The 12,478-nt window shown below is 37.6% G+C and overlaps 1 protein-coding gene across 2 annotated transcripts in view; it reads left to right on the forward strand.

Moving 5' to 3' along the window:
• SPAST (spastin) overlaps window positions 1-12,478 on the forward strand; it is a 54,401-nt gene that overhangs the window by 5,843 nt on the left and 36,080 nt on the right. The window contains exon 2 of one of the 2 annotated variants that reach the window (XM_061211204.1): window positions 10,530-10,616. In XM_061211204.1, the coding sequence (XP_061067187.1) occupies window positions 10,530-10,616 (87 nt within the window). The remainder of the gene's footprint in view (window positions 1-10,529; window positions 10,617-12,478) is intronic. The other variant, XM_061211205.1, reaches the window with a different exon arrangement.

A 12,478-nucleotide genomic window follows, 5' to 3' on the forward strand; every position in this document is an offset into this window, starting at 1 on the left:
AGTGTTTTACAGCTATATAGGTATAGCATAGACATGTTATACTTATTCACATATCTTTCTGTTCTTTTGCAGATATTTTATGCTGCAGTAGAGAGGGAGAGAATTAGTTGTTGTTCTTAAGTGGATTTTGTCAGTTCCTTTCAGTGAGCTTTCACTAGAACACGCATCTATGGCTGAACAAGTGGGATTTATTACTTATTGTAACCAAGAGAACACACACCATGGGGAACCATGGTGTATCTCAGGAAAAGGCTAAAAAGAACTTACAGAATTTGGGCTTGTATTAGGTGATTTTAAGGAGGATTTAAGGAAGCAGGGTTTTGCTCTGGATTGGATGTTTTCAGGAATTGGGGATAATTCTGTGATTAAGTATCTTAAATCTAACCCAGAAAGAGAGAAGACTGGAGTGAGGATGAAGCTGCAGTTGGTTAAGAAGCAGTCATTAGCCCGAAGAGGGGGATGTTTGGTGTTTCATGGCTTGGCCAATGTTCACATTTTGTCTGTGTTTAGACATGATTGTAGAGTGGTCTCATTTTTGTCTTCATCCATCATGATCACAGAGTGACCTTGTCTGATGTTGTTGTTCTGTGGAATTGTTTATACTCAATAGAACACCAAGGCTTAGTTGTAATGTCAGGTCATCTCCTTGTTACACCAAAGCTTAGTTGACGGTACCAGCTCCTGGATGTCAGGGGCTGCTTTTCTTTATCTCAGGTTTGAGAGTCTAATTTTATCCTTTTTAAATTGCAGTGCCTCTTATCCAAATTGACATTTGAATTCTGGCTCCACAGGATCTTGGGCAAGTTACTTATTATTACACTGAGATAATGTTTGTAAAATACTTAGTGTCTGCACATAGTAGGTCCTCAGAAAATGGGAACTATTGTTATTTATTTATTTATTTTACAAACTTTTTAAAAATTTTATTTATTTAATTTACTTATTTTTGGCTGCGCTGGGTCTTCGTTGCTGTGCACGGGCTTTCTGTAGTTGCAGCGGGCGGGGGCTACTCTTCGTTGCGGTGCTTCTCATTGCGGTGGCTTCTTGTTGTGGAGCACGGGCTCTAGACGCTGGGCTTCAGTAGTTGTAGTTGTGGCACAAGAGCTGAGTAGTTGCAGCTCACGGGCTCTAGAGCACAGGCTCAGTAGTTGTGGCGCACGGGCTTAGTTGCTCCGCAGCATGTGGGATCTTCCCGGACCAGGGCTCGAACCCGTGTCCCCTGCATTGGCAGGCAGATTCTTAACCACTGCGCCACCAGGGAAGTCCCGGAACTATTGTTATTAATTTTACAGTTCTTTTAAGGTTACAGCCTCTAGAGGTTATGTTAGAAGAACATTGTTAAACCTTGTTACCTAGTTTTTACTACTCTTTTTATGAAACAGCAGCAGTCTAAATGAGATTTGGGGAAGAAGGCGAATTATCTGAAGAGTGATATACAAATATTTTTGCTAATTGTGACCCTTAGTTCAGAAAAAACAGATGGAAGTCTCCCCTTAGCGTCACTTAGTATCCTAGTTTTTTATTACAAAAGAGATGAAATGATTTTTTATTCTCATGTATGTACTCATGTATGAATGCAAGCTCTTGATAGAGAATTGGAAAATACCAAAAATGCACAGAAGAAAATTAAAATTACCTACCATCCATAGTAAATAAAAAAAGACTTTTAAAGAAGATAAATTGATTGAAATTCTTAAGGTTTAAAGAAAATGTCCAAAACTGTAATGATTCCTTTACATGGGATTCAAAACCTTTCCAATTAAATGGGAAAAAATAAACCTTAACTTCAGAAATAAACCTTGATGGTTGAACATGAAAGCAAATATGGCCTTTTTTTGCTGACTTAAAACAGAGTAGAAAGGATCCTTTCTGTGATAGTGAACTATGAGAGAATTAATCAGGGGGCTGTTAGTCTGATGCTTCATGGTCTCTGTGGTTTATTGTGGATTAGCACACATTGAAATCTACTGTAAGAGGGCTTCCCTGGTGGCGCAGTGGTTGAGAATCTGCCTGCCAGTGCAGGGGACACAGGTTCGAGCCCTGGTCTGGGAGGATCCCACATGCCGCAGAGCGGCTAAGCCCGTGAGCCACAACTACTGAGCCTGCGCGACTGGAGCCTGTGCTCCACAACAAGAGAGGCCACGATAGTGAGAGGCCTGCGCACCGCGATGAAGAGTGGCCCCCGCTTGCCACAACTAGAGAAAGCCCTCGCACAGAAACGAGGACCCAACACAGCCAAAAATAAATAAATAAATAAATAAAAATTAAAAAAAAAATCTACTGTAAGTTTTTTAGATACCCGTTATTCCGCTAATGTGACACTTGCAAGTTGCTAGCAAAAAATTGTGTAGGAAAATGGATGTACTTACTTCCTGGAATTGTTTGTAGAATGATGCTTAAGAAGGACTAAATAGGTAAGTTAAAAGCAGTGGGCTTTATGAGCTAAAATACAACAGTGCATACAGTTCTGGAGTAGAAGGATTTATATTTATCAACAAATTTACTAAGTATGATAAAGGTAATTTTTTACATACCTCTTTATTAAAGTATTATCCCATGCCCTATTTCATTTGATCTTTGCCACAACTCATGAGGTAAAAGAAATGTCATCTTGTTTTTAGCTAAGGAAACTAAAACTCAGAGAGACTGCCAGACTTTCCCAAAGTCATACAGCTATTAAATGATGGAGCAAGGACTTAAATCTCTGTCTTCTAACTCACATATTTGCAAACTGACATCCTCTCTCGCTGCCCAAACTACTCATGTTTTGACCCTTCTTGTGGCAATCTGGGTACCACTAACATGTGAGTGGAAAGATGCAGTTGATGATTCACAAATTAGTCCGCTATTCTTTTTTTTTTAAACAGAATATAGATTTACTTTTTTAAAAATTAATTAATTAATTAATTTGGCTGCGTTGGGTCTTAGCTGCAGCACACGGGATCTTCATTGTGGCATGTGGGATCTTTTGTTTCCACACATGGGCTCCTTGTTGTGGCGTGCAGTCTTCTCTAGTTGTGGCGCACGGGCTCAGTAGTTGCGCACGCGGGCTTAGTTGCCCAGCGGCATGTGGGATTTTAGTTCCCTGACCAGGGATTGAACCCGTGTCCCCTGCACTGGGAGGCGGATTCTTAACCACTGGACCACCAGGGAAGTCCCTCCACTATTATTATCTTTATTTAAAGATGGATAACATCAGTATTTTTTTTGCTTGTACGGTAACACAACTCAAAAATTAGAATAATGCATAAATATAGAAAGTGAAAATCTTCTGTAATCTTATCCTTAAGGAGATGATTACTGATAAGTTTCCTGATTTTGTCTAGTTACATAAACATAAATATTCATTAGAGGAAAAGAACCATGTTACATAGAAACTGATCTGTAACCTTTTTCACTTAATGTATGGGGACTCACTTTCCGTTTCAATATATTTAATCTTCCTCCTCTATTTTTTTCAGTTTTTATGTACACTTTTATTAAAGTATACATAAAGTGCACAGTTAGTGTGTTGCTTAATGAATTATTAAACTGAGCACAGCAGTTTGAAACCCCACCAGGTCAAGAAATAGAATATTACTCCAGAAGCCTGCCTTTCTCATCCTCCCTTCTGCTCACTACCTTTCCCCACCCTTCACAAAGGTATCTTCAATTCCTAACTTCTTATACCATAAATCAACTTTGCCTGATCTTGAGCTTTATCAGTGAAATCATACAGTGTGTGTTCTTTTTATGTATGGCTCCTTTTGCTCAACATTATGCTTGTCAGATTAATCCTTTAGGTTACTTGTGGCAATAATTGTTCATTTTCATTGCTGTATACCAGGGAGCAGCAAACTGCCTATAATGGGTCATTTAGTAATTTTTTTTTATTGTAGTAGAAGATAGATAACAAAATTTGTCATTTTAGTCAATTGAAGTATGCAAATCATTGGCATTAAATACATTCACAGCACTGTGTAACCATCACCACTATCCATTTCTAGAGCTTTTCATCATCCCAAACAGCAACTCTGTATCCATTAAACAATAACTCCCCATTTCCTCTTCTCCATACTCCCCTCCTCCCAGTCCCTGATAACCTCTGTTCTGCTTTCTGTCTCTATGAATTTGCATATTCTGGGTACCTCATATAAGTGGAATCATACAATATCTGTCCTTTTGTGTCTAATATTTCACTTAGCATTTCAATGTTGATCAGCCTTGTTGTAGCATATAACAGATTTCATTCCTTTTTGAGGCTGAATAATATTCCATTGTATGTATATACCACGTTTTGTTTATCCCTTCATCTGTTGATGGATATTTGGGTTGTTTCCATCTGTTGTTAATAATGCTACTATAAACATTGGTATACAAGTCTCTGAGTTCCTTTTTCAATACTTTTGAGTATCCACCTAGGAATAGAATTGCTGGATCATAAGGTAATTATTATGTTTAATTTTTTGAGGGACTGCCAAACTGCTTTCCACAGCAGCTTTGCATTTTTTAAGCATATTTTTTTTAATTAATTAATTAATTTTTTTTATCTTTGGCTGCATTGGGTCTTCATTACCGCGAGCGGGCTTTCTCTACTTGCGGCGAGCGGGGGCTACTCTTTGTTGCGGTGCGTGGGCTTCTCATTGCGGTGGCTTCTCTTATTGCGGAGCACGGGCTCTAGGCACACGGGCTTCAGTAGTTGTGACTCACAGGCTCTAGAGCGCAGGCTCAGTGGTTGTGGCTCAAGGGCTTAGTTGCTCTGCGGCATGTGGGATCTTCCCAGACCAGGGCTCAAACCCGTGTCCCCTGCATTGACAGGCGGATTCTTAACCACTGCACCACCAGTGAAGTCTCCAGCTTTGCATTTTTACATTCCCAGCACCAGTGCACAAGGGTTTCTAATTTCTTCACATTTGTTAGTTTCAAGGTTTGCTTGTTTTATTTTTATTTATATTTATTTATTTTAGTTTATTTTATTTTTTCATCTTTTGGCCACACCATGCGGCATATGGGATCCTAGTTCCCCAACCAGGGATCGAACCCGAGGCCCCTGCATTGGAAGCGTGGAGTCTTAACCACTGGACCGCCAGGGAAGTCTCTGTTTTTTTAAATAATGGCCATCCTAATTAATGTGAAGTGGTATTGCATCATAGTTTTGATTTGCATTTCACTAATGACTTATGATATCAAGCATCTTTTCATGTGCTTATTGGCTATTTGCATATCTTCTTTGGAAAAATGTCTATTCAAGTCCTTTGCCCATTTTTGCATTCGCTTGGTTTTTTGTTGAACCATTTAATAAATATTTCTCTTCTTTTTGGAATTTTGAATTTTATTTTATTTTTTTATGCAGTAGCTTCTTATTAGTTATCTATTTTATACATATTAGTGTATATATTTAATAATTATTTCAAGTGCTCTTTCAAAACTATTCAACACTCTCATATAGGGGGTGTGATCCAGTAAAGCTTTATATACAAAAACAGGCAGCTGACTCTATTTGGCTCTTGGGCTGTTGTTGGTCCTAGATTATGTAGTTCACTTGTAGTTCACATTATTGGCTATTGATTTCAACTACCGCTACAACCATTGTAAGTTTCTGCCATCCCACACTTCTCTTGATTTGATGTAGTCTGGTTGGTTGAGTTTGAATGTTGTTGGGGCCCATATAGGAAAGAGGGAAATGTGTAAGGGAAACTAAGAACTGTTCAAGTATCATGAAGGCCTTTTGTGTGCTGGACGCCATTGTAAGGTTTGATTTTTCTGCCATAATTTAGTCAAAAGGGGGAATTCCCTGACGGTCCAGTGTCAGGGCTCGGCTCTCTCACTGCCAGGGCCTGGGTTCAATCCCTGGTCGGCGAACTAAGATCCCACAAGCTGCATGGCATGGCCAAAAGTAAAAAAAAAAAAAATTTAGTCAGAAGGGTGATCACGTCGGAGCTTATGGGCTTGTAGTTTCCCCTAATTTAGGGGACTGAAGTGATTTGAGTGTGGGTGTCAGCCCTTGTACAGGCTGGCCTAGTTCATAACTTTTCAGTGATGCAGGGTCCCAACCAAAATCTTGGAATCTTTGCCGCTTATTCTCCTTGGCATGCCCTAGAATTCATTTTTTGTCAACTTAGTCCCATGAGTCTGCTGAAAGCTCTGCTTAGTTTCTTGGTCACATTTGCATTCAGAATTGACAATTGTTTCAAGCAGAAAAGTGCCCCAAGTCATAGGCTCACCTCTGTTGGCTTTTCTCTTTTCCATATTTTGGTAATTTTTTAAAACAGCCATCCTAATGGGTGTGAAATAGTCCCTCCTTCCAAATTTTAGTAATTTTCATACTGTTTTGAAAATTCTCTGATCCCTTCAAACAGATGTTTTTAAAATATTTTTCTAGTTTTTCTCTTCTAATCTTACTCTTGTAATCAAAATTTTAGTTCTGGTATTATAATTCAAGTCACAACAAATGTTCTTATACATAAATGTTGGAGTATTGCACTTTTAAAAAATCAGATTTATTGAGGTTTAACTTACGTAAAGTTTACCCTATTTAGGGATCTATAGTTCAGTGAGTTATGACAAAGAGCTGTGTAAACCATCACCACAGTCAATATATTGAATGTTTTATCACCCCAAAATCTCCCTTGTGCCTCTTTGTAGTCCGTCCCTTTGCCTCCCCCTTAGCCTCTGGCAATCACTAATCTGATTTGTCCCTATAGTTTTGTCTTCACTGAATGTCATGTAAATGGCATTATATAGTGTGTAGCCTCTTGTGTCTGGCTTTTTTCACTTAGCATGTTTTTGAGATTCATCTATGTTCCTACATATATCAGTATTTTGTTCTTTTTATTGCTGAGTAGTAGTCTATGTATGGTTGTACCACAATTTGTTAATATGTTCACTAAATGATGGACATCTGGGTTGTTTCCAGTTTTTAGCTCTTATGAATAAAGCTGGTAAACATTCATGTACAGGTCTTTGATGTTTTTATTTCTTAGGGTAAATACATAGAAGAAGGGCTGGGTCATGTGGTAAGTATATGTTAATGTCATGAGGAACTACCAAACTCTTCCAAAATGGCTGTATCATTTTGTAGTCACACCTGCAAATGTGACTTGTAACTTTTTTCCATTCAAAATTAAAATCTTGGAGTTTTAATTTGTAGTTCCCTAACAGCTGATGATGTTGAACATCTTTTCTTGTGTTAATTTGCCATTTATGTCTCTTCTTTGGTAAAGTGTATGTTTTGATCTCTTGCACACTATTTTTAAATGACTTTTAAAAAAAATCATTGTAAGAGTTCTCTATATATTCTGCTTACAAGACCTTTATTAGACATATTGTTTTGCAAATATTCTCTCCCAGTCAGTCTGTGGCCTGTCTTTACATTGTCAGATCCATCTTTTGAAGAGCAGGAACTTTTAATTTTTATGAAGTCTGGTTTATCAATTTTTTCCTCTTTTTTAAAAATTTGTTTATTTATTTATTTATTTTTGGCTGTGTTGGGTCTTTGTTGCTGTGCGCAGACTTTCTCTAGTTGCAGTGAGCGGGGGCTACTCTTTGATGCGGTGCACGGGCTTCTCGTTGCTGTGCCTTCTCTTGTTGCGGAGCACGGGTTCTAGGCGGGTGGACTTCAGTAGTTGTGGCACGCGGGCTCAGTAGTTGTGGCTCACGGGCTCTGGAGTGCAGGCTCTGTAGTTGTGGTGCACGGGCTTAGTTGCTCCGTGGCACGTGGGATCTTCCCAGACCAGGGCTCAAACCCCTGTCCCCTGCATTAGCAGGTGGATTCTTAACCACTGCGCCACCAGGGAAGCCCCACTTTTTTCCTCTTAAGGTTTGTGATTTTTATGTTCTAAGAAGTATCTGCCTAAGCCAAGATCACAAAGAATTTTGTCTGTTTTCTTCTGTAAATTTTATATTTTTAGGTTTTACATTTAGGTCTGTGATCCATTTCAAGTTAATTTTTGTATGTCATGTGAAGTTTTTTTGTGTATGGGTGTCCGTTATTCCAGCGTCATTTTTTGAAAAAGCTATTCTTTCTCCATTGAATTACCTTGTCATCTTTGTCAAAGTCAAATCAATGATATATGTGGGGTCTATTTCTGGACTTCTGTTCCATTGATTTTTTTTTTAAATTTTCTTTCTTTCTTTTTTGTTTTTGGCTACGTCGGGTCTTAGTTGTGGCATGCAGGATCTTCGTTGAGGCATGTGGGATCTTTCGTTGTGGCGCTCAGACTTCTCTCTAGTTGTGACGTGTGGGTTTTTTTCTCTCTCTAGGTGTGGCACGTGGGCTCCAGGGCGCGTGGGCTCTGTAGTTTGTGGCACACGGGCTCTCTTGTTGAGGCGCGTGAGCTCAGTAGTTGTGGCGTGCAGGCTTAGTTGCCCTGCAGCATGTGGGATCTTAGTTCCCTAACCAGGGATCAAACCCACGTCTCCTGCATTGGAAGGCAGATTCTTTACCACTGGACCACCAGGAAAGTCCCTCTGTTCCATTGATTTATATGTCTATCCTTTCTCTCGTGGTCTTGTACTTTTAGGTAAGAAATATCTATGCATTTTCTACTGTCACACTGACTTAACGAGATTCAAATAATGCAGTAAATCAACTTCCTGTTACCAACGAATGTTAGGTAGTAGAGTAATTATTGAGCATGTGATTTTATTTGTAATCAGTCATTTCACTTGCCTCCCTGTAATGTGGTAAAACGCTTTAAAAGATTTTGTTCAGATGTTGCCAGTGAGAACTGTCATACACTGCTGTTAAGAGTATAAATTGGCACAAGCACTCTCAAAAAGCATTTTGTTGATTTCTGGTAAATGGAGAATATGTGATGAACTATGACTCATCAATTCTACTTCTTAAGCATATACTCAAGAGAAACTGGCACATGTACATAGGGGGACAGGTACAAGAATGTTTATTGCAACATTATTTGAAATATTGAAAAACTGGAAACAACCTACGTATCTTTTAATAGGAGATAGCTGAATAAATTGTAGGATGGTATAGGATGCTATACAGAGTCGAAATGAATGAACTAATCTCTGTATAGCAACATAGATCTAAAAAGCAATGTAAATTTTTAAAATAAAATGATATAAATAAAGTAGGAACAATAGAAAAATATATACAAGTAAGGTAGACACTCAATTCATGATAGTGGTTTCTGGGAAGGAAAGGAGCGTGAGAATGGGAAGAGGCACAAAAAAGGAACTTCTGTTGTATCTGTTAAGTTGCAGTTCATTTTTTAAATTTTTAAGTAAATACGACATTGTTATCAATATTCCCACCACACAGAATGCAAATGCTATTTTACTGTTTTCTGTAATTTACCCCTTTTTTAAAATTAAAAAACCAAAAATACATGTAAACAGATATTTTCTTCATAAAACACTAGAAGGTAAGCATCCAAATAGTTTGAATTGACTTACAACAGATTCTTAATAATTTCTTCATGTGTCATTATCAAGTACTTATTGAGCACTTACTCTGGGTCAGACACTGTGTAAAATACTAGTGGCATTTTATATGGGTAATAAGTAAGAAATTACCCTGTCCAAGGGGCTAAATCTAGTTAGTGATTTATTTTGGGGGTGGAGGAAGGTAGGTAGGAGGTACACACTCATAAGGGGACAGTATTTCTTAGTTGTTGTGTGGTGTTTATAATAAGACTTCATCTATTCTATGTTATCAAGAGAGTCATGATATTTTATTGATTTTGAAATTTCAAATTAAAGAATGGCATGGGAATTTTTGTTTGATTAAATAGGGACATGAGTAGGGAAAAATGAAAAACAGTTCTTATGCATGATTTCCACCTTTGCTTTACTGTATCTCTATATTAGTCACTTATGAGGCTTTGCAGATTCTAAGGACTAAGAAATTAATTTTTAAAAACAATGAAATTTGCATATAATTGTTACCACTTTAAAGAAGTATCCTACACATATTTTGATTATGCTGAATTTTTAGGTCCTTTTAAAGCTGAATTTTAGATCAAGGATAAATGTTGTCATGTTTCAAAGAAAATAGAAATGTGTTACTTAATGGCCACACTTGTAATCTCATATACCAGTTCTCATGGTGCAATCATTTATTAAATAAAAGCTAACTCTAGAAAGGAGCACCCATGAACATATTACATCATATTTGACTACAGTTAGATTAAACAATGCTTTTTTCCTCACTATTATTGAAATCGTATTTATTTTTCCTAACAGTATATATTTTAAAAACCATTTATTTAAAATAAAATCTTGAATATTTATTTCTCTAATACAACATTTCAGTGATTATAAGCATCAATACCATGATATGATAAACAAATAAAGAATCACAGCTCTAAAATTTTGAGAAATGTTGACGTCCATATCTCCCTCTTGCAGAGCCACATACGCATTAAGATGCTAAAGTCCTAATAAGTCACAGAGTAATAGTTTTCAGACTTGTTTGATCACAACTCTTTTTTTCATGTATCTCCTAATAAGAGCATGCTTTGGAAAATGTTTAGTGTATTCTTAGGGTATACTTGTGATTTATACAAATGATTATTTCTATTTTAAAGTAGGACAAAAGGAGCAAGCTGTGGAATGGTATAAGAAAGGTATTGAAGAACTAGAAAAAGGAATAGCTGTCGTAGTTACAGGACAAGGTAAGGTTATATTTACGTTTGTTTAGTAGCATCCGAAATTGTGTTCACATGATTGCCCTGATTTCAGATCCGTTTATCTTAATAAAGGTATTTAACAGATTTTTAAATGTTCTTGTTAAAGTTAATGCTTTATTACCTATGCTAAAAATGAAGTTGTAACCAGATATGCTCAAACTTGATTACTGAATTACTTGTGTCCTCCTTGGAACCGCTGTTCATGATATTTTAACCCTATTTTTAAACCTGTTTTTGAAGCCTCATCCTTTCCTCATTGTCGAGGCAGGGAAGGAGTGGTTATTTCACAGACTCCCTTTTACACTGTGGGTAATGCTTGACTGCATGTTAAAATATGAGCTGTAATGTCTGACTTTGATTCACACATGGCTTTTTAAAACCAAAACAATTATTTCTCATCTTTACTTTCCTGTCACATCAAATTAAAAATTAGAGTCTAAGGACTTCCCTGGTGGCACAGTGGTTAAGAATCCGCCTGCCAATGCAGGGGACACAGGTTCAATCCCTGGTCCAGGAAGATCCCACATGCCATGGAGCAACTAAGCCCGTGTGCCACAACTAGTGAGCCTGTGCTCTAGAGCCCGTGAGCCACAACTACTGAGCCTGCGTGCCGCAACTACTGAAGCCCATGCTCCGCAACAAGAGAAGCCATCGCTATGAGAAGCCAGCGCACTGCAACGAAGAGTAGCTCCCGCTCGCTGCAACTAGAGAAAGCCTGCGTGCAGCAACGAAGACCCAACGCAGCCAAAAATAAAAATTAGAGTCTAATATTACCTTTAAATATGTAGACAACATTTCTTGCACACATACTATGTGCCCAGGCATCATTGTATGTGCTTCATACGTATTAGCTCTTTTAATTTCACCACAACCCTACACTCTAAAGCTGCTACCGTTATCCTTATTTTTCAGATGAAAAACCTTAAGTGCAAAGAAATTAAGTAACTTGCGTGAGGTCTCATAGGCAGGAAGTGGTAGAGTCAGGATTTGAACCCAGGCAGTCTGACTTCAGAGCCTGAATTCTTAAATACTATGCTGTGAATAGTGGTATGTGGATACCACTATTATATGAGTAAAGTACTTCAGCTTATCATAGCTAAAATAAATTCAGAAGCAAAAATTACAATGTGTGGGCTGAGAATCTTAGCCTTATGGATCAATCCACCCAGTGGATATTTTATCTGGGGGGCTGATTCTATAACTTATATCAGCTAATCTCCAGTAACTATAATGTGTCCAATATTTACCATGTTTTTTTCTCTCTCCTTTTTATTTTGACTGTTTCTCTAGCTACTGGTCTCCTGTATAAAAGAGAGCAGAATAGAACAAGTAAATATGGAAGATTGGGTCTTGGAGACTTTTCATGAGTTTATGAGCATGACTTTATGAATTATGTACAAAATATATTTGCTGTTCAGTGTCAAATGCATAGAAGAAGAGTTAGAAGAAAATGAGTTGGTTATAAGAAAAATAGTATTTCATTGAATCAAAAATGCCTTCAGCTGTACCAAGAGAAAATACAATGTCAATTAAACTATGACACATCCTCTCTTATCACATAGAATTTGAATTTTAACCTTATTGAATATGCTATCTTAATCTTATTTAGACATAGCTATAACAGAAGTATTAGTATCTATGACCAAATTTTTGTATGCAGAGGAAGTGACAGACTATGTTATGACTGCAGCCTGGCTGATAGCATTAGTAGGTTGGCACAGGTTTTAAAACACTTCCCAATTTCAAAGAGTTTTAAATGTAGGGGGAAGAATATGTCTCAAAACCCGTAAAATCCATGATATACCACAAAAGGTCTGAAACCATGATAAGGAACTATAACTGATTTT

Source organism: Eubalaena glacialis, chromosome 14, assembly GCF_028564815.1.
Source record: "Eubalaena glacialis isolate mEubGla1 chromosome 14, mEubGla1.1.hap2.+ XY, whole genome shotgun sequence".
NCBI lineage: Eukaryota > Metazoa > Chordata > Mammalia > Artiodactyla > Balaenidae > Eubalaena > Eubalaena glacialis.